This window comes from Staurois parvus, unplaced genomic scaffold (genome assembly GCF_062004578.1).
Source record: "Staurois parvus isolate SC_StPar_1 unplaced genomic scaffold, SC_StPar_1.0 ptg000059l, whole genome shotgun sequence".
Classification (NCBI taxonomy): domain Eukaryota; kingdom Metazoa; phylum Chordata; class Amphibia; order Anura; family Ranidae; genus Staurois; species Staurois parvus.
In genome coordinates, this window is record NW_028317855.1 from 938,451 (window position 1) to 957,590 (window position 19,140).

General features: G+C 43.2%; 1 protein-coding gene across 2 annotated transcripts in view; it reads left to right on the forward strand.

The window, feature by feature from the left end:
• The first annotated feature begins 8,684 nt into the window (after positions 1–8,684).
• TOMM20 (translocase of outer mitochondrial membrane 20) overlaps positions 8,685–19,140 on the forward strand; it is a 56,240-nt gene continuing 45,784 nt past the window's right edge. The window contains exon 1 of one of the 2 annotated variants that reach the window (XM_089668531.1): positions 8,685–8,914. In XM_089668531.1, coding sequence (XP_089524657.1) covers positions 8,788–8,914 — 127 coding nt within the window. In that variant the 5' untranslated portion in view covers positions 8,685–8,787. The remainder of the gene's footprint in view (positions 8,915–19,140) is intronic. The other variant, XM_089668532.1, reaches the window with a different exon arrangement.

Below are 19,140 nucleotides of genomic sequence, written 5' to 3' on the forward strand. Positions count from 1 at the left end.
AAGCATATGCAACGACTCCCAATGTAAATTCTCGAAAATATGGGAACCATGGTTGCAATATGCCTTTCCCACGCTTCCTTTGGCTAGTATGGGGATGTAATGGCGTTAGGCACTGGCGTTTGATGGTGGCACTCTTGGATCTCTGCCCCCTCTTCTCCCTTTTTTTTTTTTTTCTCTCCTCTTATTTCTCTTCTCTTTCTTTCTCTCCATTTCTGTTAGTTTTTTGGGTGATAGTGGACAGCTGCCTTTAATTGCAGTTAGAATTTCATTACCGTCATTGTAACCTATGTGCCATTGATAGCCCCTGCGTGGGCGTACCTTCTGCCTTGTTGAAGTTAGAGCACTGTTTTTCTTTTATTATTATGTTTTTTATCTTATGGGTGCAATTGGTAGCCCCTGTGGGGGCATGTTTTGTTGCCTCTGTTTTATACTGATTAAAACTAATAAAAACTATTGAAATACAAAAATGTAGATTATAAATTACAAATGCCAAGAAAAAAAATTGATGCATTTTAACATTGTGGTTATTATTGGTCTGCATGGGTATTATACATGAAATATAATGGGTTCTCATCCCATGTAATACACTTCACCTTTTTAGATAAGAATATGGGGAAAATTACTTTTATATGTGGGGATTATAGAAAATATCATAGTTACACTTAACAACGAACATATTTTACCTATTTTGGATAAGCAAATGCATATAATTATTTTTCCAAATGGGGATTATGGATGGAATATTGTGGATACACATGGCAAGGACCATATTTGACATGTTTCTGATAAGAATATGAGAATAGTTATTTTTCTACATGGGGATTATGGGTGGATTATTGTGGATACACATGCCAAGGATCATATTTGTCCTATTTCTGAAATTATTATGGGTATAGTTATTTTTCTACATCCGGATTATGGGTGGAATATCATGCTTAAGCATGCCTAGTAACACATTTGACTTGTTTCTGATAAGAATATGAGAATAGCCATTTTTCTACATGGGGATTATGGGTGGATTATTGTAGATACACATGCCAAGGACCATATTTGACCTATTTCTGAAAACATAATGGGTATAGTTATTTTTCTACATGGGGATTATTGTGGATACACATGTAAAGCAGCATACTTGACCTGTTTCTGATAAGAATATGGGTATAGTTATTTTTCTACATGGGGATTATAGGTGGATTATTGTGGATACACATGCCAAAGACTATATTTGACCTTTTTCTGATAAGAATATGGGTATAGTTATTTTTTAACATGCAGATTATGGGTGGAATATCATGGTTAAACATGCCTCGCAACCCATTTGACGTGTTTCTAATAAGAATATGAAAATAGTTATTTTTCTACATGAGGATTTTGGGTGGATCATTGTGGATACACATGCCAAGGACCATATTTGACCTGTTTCTGATAAGAATATGAGAATAGTTATTTTTCTACATGGGAATTATGGGTGAAATATCATGGTTAAACATGCCTAGGTACACATTTGACTTGTTTCTGATAAGAATATGGGAATAGCTATTTTTCTACATGGGGATTATGGGTAGATTATTGTGGATACACTCGTCATGGACCATATTTGACTTGTTTCTAATAAGAATATGAGTATAGTTATTTTTATACATGGGGATTTTGGGTGGAATATTATAGGTAAACATGCCTAGGAACACATTTGACATGTTTCTGATAAGAACATGAGAATATGTATTTTTCTGTATGGGGATTATGGTGAATTATTGTGGTTAAACATGCCTAGGAACACATTTGACATATTCATATAGGACCATATTCTCATATGCATAGAGAGGGGCTCAGGTGCGAGCATTCACCAGTGCCCCATAGCAAGCAGCTTGCTATTGGGTGCACTGGTCAGGAGGGAGGGGCCAGAAGCTCCGGCGGGCACCTGGGAAGAGGAGGATTGGGGTGCTCGGTGCAAAAAAAGTATTATATATTTGTTAATTAAGAAAAACGAGCCTTTGATATCAAAGGAACAGATCTAATTGGTTTCTGATAAGATGTTCCTTGGTATGAGTAATCATCATATTCTACCCATTATCCCCATATGTAAAATCATTATTACCCATATTCTTATCTGAAACAAATCAAATCTGTTCCTTGGCACGTGTAACCATGGTAATCAGAAACAGGTCAAGTATGCTCGCATTGTGTAACTATGGTAATCCACCCACAGTCCCCATATAGAAATATAATTATAATCATGAGCTTTTCAAAAACAAGTTAAATATGTTCCTTGTTAAGTCTAACCATGATATTCCATTCAAAATCCACTGGTAATTTTTTTTTAACCATTTTCCCATCAGAAACAGGTAAAATATTGCCACCAATCAGAAACAGGTCACGGGTAAATGTGTAATTACGTTATTCCCCCATAATCCCCTTGTAGAAAAATAATTTTACTCGGATTCTTATCAGAAAAAGGTTAAAATTGTTCCTTGGAAATAGGTTAAATATACAGCATGTTAACTTGTTAAGTGTAACCATGATATTCCATCCATAATCCCTATGAAGAATAATAATTATACCAATATTCCTTTCAGAAACAGGTCAAATGCATTACATAGGATTCTTATTGATGATGTTCCACTAATAATCCCTATGTAGAAAAATAACGATACCCATGTTCTAATCAGAAACAGGTCAAATGTGTTCCTAGGCATGTTTAGCCATAAAATTCCACCCATAATCCCCAATAAAAAGCTAATTAAACCCATAATATTTTCAGAAGCAAGTAAAATATTTTACTTGTAAGGTGTAACAATGATGTTCCCCCCATAATACCTGTATAGAAAAATAATGATACCCAAATTCATATCAGAAATAGGTTACATATGTTCCTTGGAATGTATAACCATGATATTCCATCCATAATCCCCATGTAGAAATATCATTATATACATAATCTTATCATAAATAGGTTCCTTGTTAAGTGTAACCATGATAATCCTTCCATAATCCCTATAGAGTTTCATATTTATACCAATATTTCTATCAGAAACAGGTAAAATACCTTGCGTAGGATGTGTAATGACAATATTCCCCTATAATCGCCTTGTAAAAAAATAACTATACCGATATTCTTATCAGAAACAGGTCAAATATGGTCCTTGGCATGTGTATCCACAATAATCCATCCACAATCCCCATCTACAAAAATAACTATAACTATATTTTTTATCAGAAACAGGTCATGTGCATTACGTGGGATGTGTAAAAATGATAGTCCATCCATAATCCCCATGAAGAAAAATTATACCCATGTTCTTCTCAAAAACAAGTTAAATATGTTCCTTGGAATGTGTAACCATGATATTTTATCCATAATCCCTATGTAGAAAAATAATTATAACCATATTCCTGTCAGAAACAAGTCAAATACATTATGTAGGATGTGTACTGTTGATATTCCCCCCATAATCCCCTTGTGGAAAAATAACTATTATCATATTCTTTTCAGAAACCGGTTAAATATGTTCCTTGGAATGTGTAACCATGATATTCCGTCCATAATCCTCATGAAGAAAAAAATTATACCCATGTTCTTCCCAGAAATATGTTAAATATGTTCCTTGTTAAGTGTAAACATGATATTCCACCCATAATCCCAATGTATCAAAATATTTATATGCATATTCTTGTCAGAAATAGGTTAAACATGTTCCTTATTAAATGTAACCATGACTTTCCACCCATAATTCCCATGTAAAAAAATAACTATACCCATATTTTTATCAGAAACAGGTCAAATGCATTACGTGCGATGTATAACGATGATATTCCATCCATAATCCTCATGAAGAAAAATAATTATACCCATGTTCTTCTCAGAAAGAAGTTAAATATGTTCCTTGGAATGTGTAAACATGATATCTCCCCCCCCATTCCCTTTTTAGAAAAATAATTATTCTCATGTTTTAATCAGAAAAAAGTTGAATTTCTTCGTAGGCATGTTTAACTACAATAATCCATCCATAATCCCCATGTTAAAAAGTAACTATTTACATATTTTTATCAGAAACAAGTTAAATGTGTCCCTAGGCATGTTCACCCATGATATTCCACCCATAATCCCCATGGAGAACAATAACTATACCCATATTCTTATCAGAAAAAGGTCAAATATGGTCCTTGGAATGTGTATCCACAATATTCCACCCATAATCCACATGTAGAAAAATAACTATTCTTATATACTTATTTTAAGCATGTCAAATGTGTTCCTAGGCATGGTTAACCACAATATTCAACCCATAATCCCCATGTAGAAAAATAACTATTCTCATATTCTTATCAGAAAGGGTTCAATTGGATTCCTAGGCATGTTTCACCATGATATTCCACCTATAATCCCAATGTAGAAAAATAACTATACCCACATTCTTATCAGAAACAGGTCAAATATGATCATTGGCATGTGTATCCACAATAATGCACTCATACTGTATGAGTGCATTATTGTGGATACACATGCCAATGATCATATTTGACCTGTTTCTGATAAGTCCGTGAATTTAATGATGTGGCTGTGTGGCCGGAGCCCCACACAGCCGTGCTGTTTTCAAATTTGACAGATAGTACGAGGAGAAATCTCCATGTAATATCTGTCGGGGGGTCAGCCGGCAGCTATGGGAATGGGTGGAATATGTTCCCAAAGGTGAAATTATCCTTTAACCACTAGCCTACAGGGCACTTATACCCCCTTCCTGCCCAGGCCAATTTCCAGCTTTCAGCGCTGTTGCAATTTGAATGACAATTGCGCGGTCATGCAACACTGGACCCATATGAAATTTGTATCATTTTTTTGTGACAGATAGAGCTTTATTTTGGTGGTATTTAATCACCTCTGGGGTTTTTTTTTAAACAAACCAAAAACCACTGCAAATTTTGAAAAAAAACGTTTTTTTCTTAGTTTTTGTTATAAAATTTTGTAAATAAGTGATTTTTCTCCTTCACTGATGTGCGCTAACGAGGCTGCACTGGTGGACACTGATAGGTGGCACTGATGAGGAGGCACTGGTAGGTGACACTGATGGGCATTGACAGGCATCACTGATGGGCACTGAAAGGCAGCACTCATATATGGCATTGATAGGCAGCACTGACTGGCACCACTGATAGGTGACACTGAAAGGCAGCTCAGATGTGCACTGGTAGGCACTGAAATGTGGCATTGATGTGGCACTGGCAGGTGGCAAGGATGAGCACTGACAGCTGGCACTGATGGACACTGACAGGTGGTACTGCTGGGGCTACACAGATCATCAGGGCACATCAGGGCTGATCAGTGTAAATTTCCCCTCTGAGGAATACCGATTACCGGCTCTCCTCTCGAGCTGTCAGCATGACAGCTCATGAGGAGAGAAATGCCGATAACCGCCATTTCCCTATTTACATGTGATCAGCTGTGATTGGACACAGCGGATCACATGACCGAGCCGACATCTTCGGCTCTTTACGTTGATCCGCTGTGTCCGAGGGACACAGTACACCACCGATCGCCGCGCGCTCCCAGAGCCGCGTATGCGCGGTTAGAATGGGAGGACGTCATATGACGTCCTCCCAGAATGAGAGAACCGCCTTGCATCCATTATTTTACTATATGGGGGGTGGGAGGCGGTTAATGCCATCCCAGTCTTGGTCTGTAGGGTTCAATACTGAGTTGGCCCACCCTTTGCAGCTATAACAGCTTCAACTCTTCTAGGAAGGCTGTCCACAAGGTTTAGGAGTGTGTCTATGGAAATGTTTGACCATTCTTCTAGAAGCACATTTGTGAGGTCAGGCACTGATGTTGTACGAGAGGGCCTGGCTCCCAGTCTCTGCTCTAATTCATCCCAAAGGTTTTCTATCAGGGCTTTGTGCAGGCCAGTCAAGTTCTTCCACCCCAAAATCGCTCATCCATGTCTTAATAGACCTTGCTTTGTGCACTGGAACGCAGTCATGTTGGAACAGGAAGGGGCCATCCCCAAACTGTTCCCACAAAGTTGGGAGCATGAAATTGTCTAAAATGTCTTGGTATGCTGACGCTTTAAGAGTTCCCTTCACTGGAACTAAGGGACCAAGCCCAACCCCTGAAAAACAACCCCACACCATAATCTCCCCTCCACCAAACATTACGCCTGGCACAATGCAGTCAACCAAGTAACCTTCCCCTGACAACCGCCAAACCCGGACACATCCATTGCCAGACAGAAAAGCATGATTTGTCACTTCAGAGAACATGCTCTAGAGTCCAGTGGCGCGTGCTGCACACCACTGCATCCAACGCTTTGTATTGTACTTGGTGATGTAAGGCTTGGATGCAGCTGCTCAGCCATGGAAACCCATTCCATGAAGTTCTCTATGCACTGTTGGTGTGCCAATCTGAAGGCAACACGAAGTTTGGAGATCTTTAGCTATTGACTCTGCAGACAGTTGGTAACTTCGGCACACTGTGCGCTTCATCATGCGCTGACCATGCTCTGTCGTTTTATGTGGTTGAGTTGCTGCTGTTCCCAGTTATTTCCACTTTGTCATAATACCACTAACAGTTGACTGGGGAATATTTAGTATCAAGGAAATTTCACGGATGGACTTATTGCACAGGTGGCAACCTATCACGGTACCATGCTTGAGTTCACTGAGCTCCTGAGAGTGACCCCCCAAATGTTTGTGGAAGCAGTCTGCATGCCTAAGGGCTCATTCACACTTGACTGTTTCACCAACGCTTGCCAAATGCCACTATAGCGTTTGGCAAGCATTGGTCCGGCGTTTGCGGAGCGTTTTTTAATGCTCTGCAAACGCTCCGCAAACACCGCATGCGCGGTTTTAGCGGCGGTTGCTAGGCGTTTGCCGAGCGTTAAAAACTCCCCACAAACGCCGATAATTAAGTTTAAATGGTGTTACCGCTCCGCAAACGCCAGTCGGGCGTTTGTAGAGCAGCACCTTAGACTAGAATAGGAGGCTTCAACACCTCCTGACTGGACCAGAGGCGTCAGTTTTGCCGTGACGCTAACGCTCCCGTTAGAACAGCACCATGTGCTGCAATGTGCAGCATTGTCCGAGGCGTTTGGGAAGCGGTAAAAACACTTCCCAAACGCCTCTCTGCCGCCTGCACACAATGCTAGTGTGAACATAGCCTAAGTGCTTGATTTTATACACTTGTGGCCATGGAGGTAACTAGAACACCTGAATCCAATGATTTGGAGGGATGTCCCAATACTTTTGGCAATATAGTGTATAAAAATATGCTGATATCTAATGAGATTGTTGAGCATTGCAGCCAATAATCCTATCATCCCAACATGTAGTTTAGTACATCCTTTAATTTTTTTTTTTTACCGGCGACATGTACCAGAATACATTTTGGCCTACATTTCATTTTTTTTAATGTTTTATTGGATAGGTTTTGTAGCAGAGAGTTTAATATCACCAAAAGGAAGCTCTACTTGTGTGAAAAAAAATTATAAAAATTTCATTTGTGTTGCATAACTGCACCGATGTCCATTAAAGTGGCACAATGCCGCATAGCAAAAAGTGGCCTGGTCATGAAGGGGGTAAAATCTTCTGGAGGGCAAGTGGTTATATAATGTCACCTTTTTGTTTGTTTTTTTTTATACTGATGATCATTCATAAGGCTCTGTTCACACTTATGCTGTTTACTTTTTTCCTATTTTGCAGAGCTTTTCGCAGTTCACTCTGTGTTCTTCTACACGTGTTTTTGATGTGCTTTTACCACGTTTTGTTTAGCTTTTTTTTTTTTAAGGGAAATTAAATAAAAATGCAAAACGTGGCAAAATTGAACAACCATGCATTTCAGCAGCTTCTCCATTGAACTCTAGAGTAGCAACAATGCTGCTTTTTGCTTTAAAAAAAAAAAAAAAAGTCCCTGACCCTTTCCAAAAACGCAGCAGCTCAAAAATTCATGGATGTGAACATGTTCCATAGGAAACCATGTTAAATGGTCTGTAGTGCGTTTCTGCAAAAAGCACTAAAAAGCGCTTTGGAGTGAACAGAGCCTAAATATTTAGCAACACACAAAACTGAAACTACCACCTTTTATTCTACACACAGTTTGGGGCTGGAGGTAAGTCTAGAATTAAAAAAAAGTGACCAAATGGTTAGCACTTCCACCTGGCAGTACTAAGGTCATTGGTTCGAATCCCAACCACGGCACCACCTCCCTGGAGTTTGCATGTTCTCCTTGTGCCTGCGTGGGTTTCCTCTGGGATTTCCGTTTTCCTCCCACACTCCAAAGACATGCAAGTAAGTTAATTGGCTCCTGTCTAAATTGGCCCTAGTATATGTATGAATTTAAGTTAGTGATCTTATATTGTACATTCCTTGAGGGTTAGGGACTGATGTGAATGTGTAACATATATATGTAGATATAGCACTGCGTAAATTAACGGCGCAATAGAAGTACCTGAAATAACAATATGTGGAGATGAAGGAAAATTGGCCAGCAGCCAGAATTGGGCATATAAGGCTAAAGCCCCTAAGTATTCTGAATCTAGTTTTACAAACGTCCTGCAAAGTAACGGCGCACTGCATAGTCAAAAAACAAAACAGGAAACTGGAACGGTTAGAAAAACAGACCTAGCGTGATTTCAACAAGGCAGGAAATAAATGTGCTAGAGGTCGCTGATAAGTGACGTAATAATTGTGGGACTTTTTTTTCCCCCCTCCCCTTTTTAGCCTCGCGGTTGCTGAAGGGTAGTGCGGTTACGTCTAGTGAAGTTCATCTATCCTCTTCCTTGTTGTTCGGAGAGCAGGATGGTGGTCGTGGGGAAGACCAGCGCCATTGCGGCAGGCGTTTGCGGGGCCTTGTTTTTGGGTTATTGCATTTACTTCGACAGGAAACGAAGAAGTGACCCCAACTTCAAGAACCGCCTGAGGGAGAGTAAGTGTGGAATTCATTGCTGAGCAACTAGATTGCCTGAGATGAGGTTGTTTTATGTGACACGAGATTGGTAATAGCCGGGGCTTTTTTCCAGTAAGGTATCGATCAGCCTTCCCTGTGGACGACTATCACTGGGGCTTTTAGTTCTGTAGAAATAAGGAAATTGCTTTGTAGAAATTCTGGAGAGCAGCATCCTATGCACATAAGAGCTGGTGTCTGTAAAATGTAACCTATTCTGGAGAATATGTTCTCCAAAGAAGTGTGTCATTGCCGTGTTAGAATTCTGTCCTGCCATGCTATGGAAAATGTCATTGTGGGAACCAGATTCAGGTAAATGATTTTACGGAGGCGCACTGAGACCATGCAGTTACTCCATTTTCAGCGGTGGATTAGCTCAGGCATGTTTGGGCACAAGACTGAACCTACCTGACCTATCCGGCTGGAAGCTGTCAAAGTAGACAGTCAACCTAAGCCCTGGTTCACACAGGGCATGTGGCCTGGTATGGTTCAGGAGAAGGGGGGGGGCATTTTCAGATGCGTGTTTAGCTGGAGGATTTGCATGACAACTGAAATAGAATGTGTTCCTATGGAGGGCGTTCACATATATGGATTGCAGTACGATTTTCAAAAAGGGTTCTGTATGTGAAGCTGTGCGATCCGAATTAGCAAGCTATAAACTTCAATGGGAAGCACATGTGAAACACGTAGGTGTCCATATGTAATCAGAATACAGTGTGTTTTTTTTCAGTGTAGTTCTGAGCAAGACTGATCAGTTTAACAGTTTATCATACGGGGGGGACTCTTCATGAAAAATACACATCAAAATCGGAGTTGTAGTGAAATCATCTAAAAAATGTATTGCTATTACTGTGGACCACTCTGATTTGAACAGCAGCTGATGACTGAATCACCCTATAAGGCAGTGGTTCTCAACCTTTCTAGCGCCGCGACCCCTTAATACAGTTCCTCATGTTGTGGTGACCCCCAACCATAAAATTATTTTCGTTGCTACTTCATAACTGTAATTTTGCAGTAGGAGGAATAGTGCCCCCTTCATTGGTGTCAGTGGGAGGAATAGTGCCCCCTTCATTGGTGTCAGTGGGAGGAATAGTGCCCCCTTCATTGGTGTCAGTGGGAGGAATAGTGCCCCCTTCATTGGTGTCAGTGGGAGGAATAGTGCCCCCTTCATTGGTGTCAGTGGGAGGAATAGTGCCCCCTTCATTGGTGTCAGTGGGAGGAATAGTGCCCCGTCAGTGGGAGGAATAGTGCCCCGTCAGTGGGAGGAATAGTGCCCCGTCAGTGGGAGGAATAGTGCCCCGTCAGTGGGAGGAATAGTGCCCCGTCAGTGGGAGGAATAGTGCCCCGTCAGTGGGAGGAATAGTGCCCCGTCAGTGGGAGGAATAGTGCCCCGTCAGTGGGAGGAATAGTGCCCCGTCAGTGGGAGGAATAGTGCCCCGTCAGTGGGAGGAATAGTGCCCCGTCATTGGTGTCAGTGGGAGGAATAGTGCCGTGTCAGTGGGGGGGAATAGTGCCCCGTCATTGGTGTCAGTGGGGGGGAATAGTGCCCCGTCATTGGTGTCAGTGGGGGGGAATAGTGCCCCGTCAGTGGGGGGGAATAGTGCCCCGTCAGTGGGGGGGAATAGTGCCCCGTCAGTGGGGGGGAATAGTGCCCCGTCAGTGGGGGGGAATAGTGCCCCGTCAGTGGGGGGGAATAGTGCCCCGTCAGTGGGGGGGAATAGTGCCCCGTCAGTGGTGTCAGTGGGGGGAGGAATAGTGCCCCGTCATTGGTGTCAGTGGGGGGAGGAATAGTGCCCCGTCATTGGTGTCAGTGGGGGGAGGAATAGTGCCCCGTCATTGGTGTCAGTGGGGGGAGGAATAGTGCCCCGTCATTGGTGTCAGTGGGGGGAGGAATAGTGCCCCGTCAGTGGGGGGAGGAATAGTGCCCCGTCAGTGGTGTCAGTGGGGGGAGGAATAGTGCCCCGTCATTGGTGTCAGTGGGGGGAGGAATAGTGCCCCGTCGTTGGTGTCAGTGGGGGGAGGAATAGTGCCCCGTCGTTGGTGTCAGTGGGGGGAGGAATAGTGCCCCGTCGTTGGTGTCAGTGGGGGGAGGAATAGTGCCCCGTCGTTGGTGTCAGTGGGGGGAGGAATAGTGCCCCGTCGTTGGTGTCAGTGGGGGGAGGAATAGTGCCCCGTCGTTGGTGTCAGTGGGGGGAGGAATAGTGCCCCGTCGTTGGTGTCAGTGGGGGGAGGAATAGTGCCCCGCCGTTGGTGTCAGTGGGGGGAGGAATAGTGCCCCGCCGTTGGTGTCAGTGGGGGGAGGAATCGTGCCCCGCCGTTGGTGTCAGTGGGGGGAGGAATCGTGCCCCGCCGTTGGTGTCAGTGGGGGGAGGAATCGTGCCCCGCCGTTGGTGTCAGTGGGGGGAGGAATCGTGCCCCGCCGTTGGTGTCAGTGGGGGGAGGAATAGTGCCCCGTCGTTGGTATTAGTGACACCAATGATGGGGCACTATTCCCACTGACACCAATGATACTTACCTTGCAGACCCCTGCTCCAGCCTGGGCTCGCTCGTTCGCTCCCTTCCTCTCCCATGGTACCGACACTTACCTGTCAGATGTCTTCCTTCTCCGGCCGCTCTCCTGCTCTTCACTCGCTCGATCTTCGCGGTGCCGCTCGGCTCCTCCTCTCCAAGCTCCACCTCCTTGCCGGTGATTGGCCGCCTGTGTGCCTCTCCTGAGCTACAGTGCCGGCGAGGATTGATCTCGAGGTGTGTCCAGATGACAGGGGCGGCATGTCATCCCGCCCACACCTGGAGACGGCGGTGGCGGCGGCGAGGAGCGGTGTCTCGGTTCCTAAGACCATCGGAAATATGTGTTTTCCGATGGTCTTAGGCGACCCCTGTGGAAGCGTCGTTCGACCCCCAAAGGGGTCGCGACCCCCAGGTTGAGAACCCCTGCTATAAGGGCTCATGTACAATGCAGCTGATAAACTCACGTTTAGGAGCTGTTCAGCGGGTTTTTTCAGCAGCCCCTTAACTCACCCTAATGTTTTCCTATGTGTCCATGTACACGTTGTTTTTTGGAACACAGAAAACTTGCGTTCAGCAGTAGATTTTATCAGCATTTCAAATGCAAAACGTCTGTAAACGTGGCTAACCGCGTTTATAAGCATTTGCGTTTATAAGCATTTTTGGACAGGTCCATATCCAGGGCACAATTCACTAAGCGGTATCCGACCACATCTGAAAATGCGGTAGGATACTTCATAGCATTTTTTTTTAAACCAATTTGAATCCACTAAAAAAAGCTACTAAAAGAGCGCATGATTTTATTAAGTCATGTGGAATTTTAGTAGTGAAAAGCATGTATCATGTTTCAGCTGTCAGCGGTATTCCCACTGACAGCTGAATATAAGAAAGAATTGCCGGAAATTAAAAAATTATTTTAAAAAACAGCGTGGGGTCCCCCCTCCCGTCCATACCAAGCCCTTTGGGTCTGGTATGGAATTTGAGGGGAAGCCCCACGCCAAAAAAAAATGCTGTGGGGTTCCCCCCAAAATCCAGACCCTTATCCGAGCGGCGCCCCCCGAACCATACCAGGCCACATGTCCTCAATATGGGGGGGGGGGGGGGAGTGCTTTGGGTTAGGGGGAGTGCTTTGGGGTAGGGGGAGCTCCCCCTCCCCCAAAGCACCTTGTCCCCATAATGGCAGGGGGCTTTTCAATTTTAATAAAAGGTTGTCCCCAGAAGTAGATCCAACGTCAATCATGATGTCCGTCGCCGCTACTTTGAAGACAAAAAAAAAAAAACGCTCCGCCACTGTCGCTGGCCCCTGGCCTCTTCTCAGAAACTGGTTGACCGTTCTTAAATATGTAGGGGGTGGGGACATCAAATGTGACCCCCCCCCCCATGTGACGTCAGTGACCAGCATGCACTGGTCAATGTCACAGGGGGTGGGGTCACATGGGTGATGTCACCGGGTGGCCCTGCCCCTCTGCCCGCAGACCCCCACAACCACCAGGGTTGTGGGGAAGAGGCCCTTGTCCCCATCATGGGGACAAGGTGCTTTGGGAAGGGGGGAGCTTCCCCTACCCCAAAGCACCCCCCCCCCATATGTTGAGGGCATGTGGCCTGGTATGGTTCAGGAGGGCCTGTATGCTCGGATAAGGGTCTGGTAAGGATGGGAGGGGGGCCCCCACGCCGTTTATTATTTTTTTTTAATTTCCGGCAATTCTTTACATTCAGCTGTCAGTGGGAATCCTGCTGACAGCTGAAACATTAATGCATGCTTTTCACTACTAAATTTTAATAGTATCTTAATAGCCTTTTTTAGTGATGTTACTATTTTTCAGTGCATTCTGGGCATTTGGGAAGGTCTCCTGAGGTGATCTTTTAAAAAGCTTCTAAATGCAAACGTGCATAAACGCTGCTAAATGCGTTATACAAACATAGCAAAACTGACGTTTTTTAACCTATGTTTTCCAGCAGTCAGTTTCCATCGTTCAGAAGCGTTTTCCAAACGCTCTGTGTACATGAGCTCTAAAACTGATGAAATATGAGGGAGGGGATCCCGGGTGTCACCAGAACTAATGTCCCCATGGAAAGATTTCCCCTCTATTACTGTTTTGTTGTCAATGTAAAATTTAGGATTTTCTTTTACTTTCATTGTCAATAATAATGGTAATAGTAGGTGTTGCTGCTAAGGTAGGTACCACATCCCAAATATCTATATTGCATAAATCTCCCCTCTGGGAAGACAAAGCCGGACTTTACTGGTACCAAGGGCAGACACTTTTTTTTTTTTTTGTAAAAAAAAAAAAAATTATATACATCTTGTGATTTAGGAAATCTTATCTAGGGAGGAATTATCAGCAGAGGGGCAACAAGTATGGTTCCATGTCCTCTCAATGAAGCAAGCTGATCATTTGCCATCTCACCTGTTCCCTGATACATCAGAGGCACAGGAACTCTGCGCCTGGGTTATTGCAATTCCTTGATACCTGACACGCTGGTCACCCTCAGTCCGCATCCATTCTGAGTACCCTGCAGAGAAAGATACTCACTTAGCAGCGGTAGATTACAGCAGCTCTGAAACACATGGGACAGGTAGTAAAGATTCTGTTGCAGACCCTGAGGAAGCTCCAAATACAGTGCATCCAGAAAGTATCCATAGCACTTAACTTTTGCCACATTTTGTTATGTTACAGCCTTATTCCAAAATGGATTAAATAAATTTTTTCCTCAACATCCTACAAACAATACCCCATAATGACAACATGAAAGAAGTTCGTTTTGAAATCTTTTCAATTTAATAAAAATTTAAAAAAAAACCACGTACATACAGGTGAAACTCGAAAAATTAGAATATCGTGCAAAAGTTCATTTATTTCAGGAATGCAACTTAAAAGGTGAAACTAATATATGAGATAGACTCATTACATGCAAAGCAAGATAGTTCAAGCCGTGATTTGTCATAAAACCCCAAATCCACAATCTCAGAAAATTAGAATATTACATGCAATCAATAAAACAAGGATTGTACATAGAACCATATCGGACCTCTGAAAAGTGTAAGCATGCATATGTACTCAGTACATGGTTTGGGCCCCTTTTGCAGCAATTACTGCCTCTATGCGGCGTGGCATGGAAGCTATCAGCCTGTGGCACTGCTGAGGTCTTATGGAAGACCAAGATGCTTCAATAGCGGCCTTCAGCTCTTCTGCATTGTTCGGTCTCATGTCTCTCATCTTTCTCTTGGCAATGCCCCATAGATTCTCTATGGGGTTCAGGTCAGGCGGGTTTGCTGGCCAATCAAGAACAGTAATCCCATAGTCATTGAACCAGGTTTTGGTGCTTTTGGTAGTGTGGGTGCCAAGTCCTGCTGGAAAATGAAGTCCGCATCCCCATAAAACTCGTCTGCGGAAGGAAGCATAAGGTGCTCCAAAATCTCCTGGTAGACGGCTGCGTTAACCCTGGACTTAATGAAGTATAGTAGACCAACACCAGCAGATGACATGGCTCCCCTAATCAACTCATACTGTGGAAACTTCACACTGGACTTCAAGCATCTTGCAGTGTGTGCCTCTCCATTCTTCCTCCATACTCTGGGTCCTTGGTTTCCAAATGAGATGCAAAAGTTGCTCTCATCAGAAAAGAGGACTTTGGACCACTGAGCAACAGACCAGGTCTGTTTTTCTTTAGCCCAGGTAAGACGCTTCCGAAGTTGTTTGATACAGGACTTTGGGAACATCCAACTTCTTTTTGCAATTACCTTTTGAGGCTTTCCCTCCTTATGGAGGGTGTCAATGATGGTTTTCTGCACAACTGTCAGGTCAGCAGTCTTTCCCATGATTGTGATTTCTACTGAACCAGACTGAGAGACCATTTAAAGGCTCAGGAACCCTTTGTAGGTGTTATGGCTTAATTAGCTGATTAGAGTGGGACACTTTGAGCCTAGAATATTGCACCTTTTCACAATATTCAAATTTCTAAGATTGTGGATTTGGGGTTTTCATGAGTTGTAAGCCATAATCATCACAATTATGACAAATCGCGGCTTGAACTATCTTGCTTTGCATGTAATGAGTCTATCTCCATATATTAGTTTCAGCTTTTAAGTTGCATTCCTGAAATAAATGAACTTTTGCACGATATTCAAATTTTTTTAGTTTTACCTGTAAGTATTCACAGCCTTTGCTCAATACTTTGTTGTAGCACCTTTTAGCACCAATTACAGCCTCAAGTCGTTTTTAGTATGATGCTACAAGCTTGGCACACCTATTTCTGGGCGATTTTTTTTTTTTTTTTTCCCCCCTCTCCCCCCAATTTTCCTTTGTAGTACCTCTCAAGCTCCATCAGGTTGGATGGGGAGCATCGGTGCACAGCCGTTTTCAGTTCTCTCCAGCGATGTTCAATTGGGTTCAAGTCTGGGCTCTGATTGGGCCACTCCAGGACATTCACAGAGTTGGTCCGTAGCCACTCCTTTGTTATGTGTGCTGTGTGCTTAGGGTCGTTGTCCTGTTGAAAGATGAACCGTCGCCGCAGTCTAAAGTCCAGAGCACTCTGGAACAGGTTTTCATAAAGGATGTCTCTGTACGTTGCTGCATTCATCTTTCCTTCGATCCTGACTAGTTTCTCAGTTCCTGCTGCTGAAAAACATCCCCACAGCATGATGTTGCCACCACCATGCTTCATTGTAGGGATGGTATTGGTCAGGTGGTGCCTGGTTTCCTCCAGACATGACGCTTGGCATTCAGGCCAAAGAGTTCAATCTTTGTTTCATCAGACCAGAGTGTTTTGTTTCTTATGGTCTGAAAGTCCTTCAGGTGCCTTTTGGCAAACTCCAGGTGGGCTGCCATTTGCCTTTTACTGAGGAGTGGCTTCCGTCTGGCCACACTACCATACAGGCCTGATTGGTGGAGTACTGCAGAGACGGTTGTTCTGCTGGAAGGTTCTCCTCTCTCTACAAAAATGCTGGAGCTCTTTCAGAGCGAACATCGGGTGCTTGGTTACCTCCCTGGCTGAGGCCCTTCTCCCTCGATTGCTCATTTTGGCTGGGCGGCTCACTCTAGGAAGATTCCTGGAGGTTCCGAACTTCTTCCATTGACGGATGATTTTTTTTTTTTTTTTTTTTTTATTTTTAATACATTGAAAAGATTTCAAAACGAACTTCTTTCACATTGTCATTATGGGGTATTGTTTGTAGAATGTTGAGGAAAAAAATATTAATTTTAATTTAAAATTTTAATATTGCACTGTTTATTTCCTCCTCGCCCTGCCTGTCTCCAGCACTGTACCCGGGGACTAGCAGGGTGGGGAGAGACCTTGCAGTGTAAAGAGTATCGATTGGGTGCTTGTTAAGCAAGGGCAGCAGAAGCACGTCTGCTGAGCAAGTAAATGAGGAGCTGACCCCAATGAGGAAATTAAACAAAAACTTTATTCCCTCAGGTTGCCCTCGCACATGAAAGCACTTGGGTGCTCAGTACAAGCGCATGTTGAGCAGCTAAATCAATCTCCGGTGTCCACTACGTTAAAGGATAAGTTCAACTTAAAAAAATTAAATACACATTTTTACTTTTTTTTTTTTTTTTGAGCCTGGAAAGCATTGCACGAGCAAATCGTGGGTGTAATGCAGGACTCCTGCAGACTATCAATGTATACATCAGACATCATACAGGCAGGCAGTTTCACATTGACCGGAAGAATCGATAAACTACTAGAGCACTCAACAGCATGGTGGTAGTTCATTGAAAACTACAAGCTGACATCTGCAGAGGATGTTGGTACTTGTAGCTGATTCATTCACAGAACTCTGAATGAATGACGCGACTGTGTGGGCGAAGCCCTGCACAGCCACGCTCTTTTCAAAAAGTGACAGCTGGTACAGGGAACTTCTCCCTGTACTGCTGTCAAACCGAGGGCTCGGATCACCTAAAAATGGGTGGAACGTGTAAGCATGTTCCCAAAGGTGAACTTATCCTTGACTACATAAAAAAAGGCAATAAAATATTCTATAGAGAGAAAACAGGTGGCGCACACACCTAGTGCATTATCCAAGGTTTATTGTAGGAATGAAATAATAAAAACATACTCCCACACGAAGCATGTATCTAAAAAGCATAGAAAAATGACAATGGCCACAACGGCGGGCAAGGTGTTCTCACTGTCAGTGCGGTCAAATGGCTGACGCGTTTTGGGGACGAATCCCTTTCCTCAGAGCTGATGACCAACCTGTATGGAGGTCAAGTAGTAAATAACCAGGGCTAGATGCCTTGGGAGCAAAGCTCCACCTCCTCTACTTGTTATAAGATGAGGGGTTGGAGGGGGTTATTTAAAGTGCAATCTTTTGTAGTTTTTATAAACGCATATACATACGTATATACACATGCATATACATACATATACAAAGATATAGATATATATATATATATATATATATATATATATACATGCACTAAGAAACAAAGCAAATAAAAAAATTATTAAAAATACATGAATATAGTACCTGCAAATGTAGATAAATAAAAAACATTTTTTAAAATAAAATATATATGAAAATAATCATAGTAGTAACACTGGCAATGATGCTAAAAATAATAATATTAGTAAACATCATAAAAATAAAAGTAATAAGACTAGTGGATGATTATCAGTTCAAAGTAATGAATTTTTTAAAAAATATTGGGGCATTTTACAACAGGACCCTTTTCTCAGTAGTACCATCCCAGAACATCCGGAGGTTATCTTTAGAAAACCAAAAGATTATAGGAGTTACATAGCCACTAACAGAGTCAAAAAAATTCAAAATTCAGTGGGGTCCCCTTGGAACAGACTTTTTGACCAAAAAGGTAGTTACAAATGTGGTGGCAGCAACTGTGGCTGTTGTAAGTACATGTGGCACAAGAAAAAAGAGGTCATAGGGCATGATGGCAACGCATACAGCATTAGGCATTTCATCAACTGTAGCACACAATATGTGGTGTACTGTCTCATTTGCCCCTGCGGTCTATTATATGTGGGTCGTACCATCCGCACTTTGCGTACAAGATTTGGGGAACACAAAAGGAACATCAAACATGGTTGTGATAAACACTCCATCCCAAACCAATTCAAAGAAAAACACGACAAGAGCCCTATGGGTCTTAGGGTGTTCGGTTTGGACAGCATACCTAAGGACATAGACACAGGCAGACGTTTCCGCTGTCTATGCCAGAGGGAAACCTTCTGGATCCACTGTTTGGGCACACTATCCCCCAGAGGGCTAATTGAGGGGTTGGACATCCAATCTCTCATCTAGTTTTTAAATATTTATCTCCTTTGACTCACTCCCCCCTTTTTTTTTTTTATATATATATGCCCATCTGGGTGATGGGATATTTTTAAGATCAGTCACTTGCTTTGTGGTTAATACATTAGGCATATCACCGTTTTAGTTCCTAGAGATGTCATTCTCCTGCTATCATGGCCAAAAGTAGGGGCAGACTGTTGGCTCGTGGAACCCCTGGTCAGTGGGGGGTCTTTGAGCACCTGTGTCCTTGCCCACACTCGGGAGGGCCCATGGGGAGGCTCCGGGGGCATCTCATGGGGCCCCTGCTGGCTCCGGACCCTCGGGTGGTCCATCTGCCCCTGGCCACAAGGGTTTATATGGTTTTATTGCACGATTGTTCTCATTGTTTTATTAATAGTCTTCATTATCATAATTTTTCCATCACCATAGTTTGATTATGTTAAGT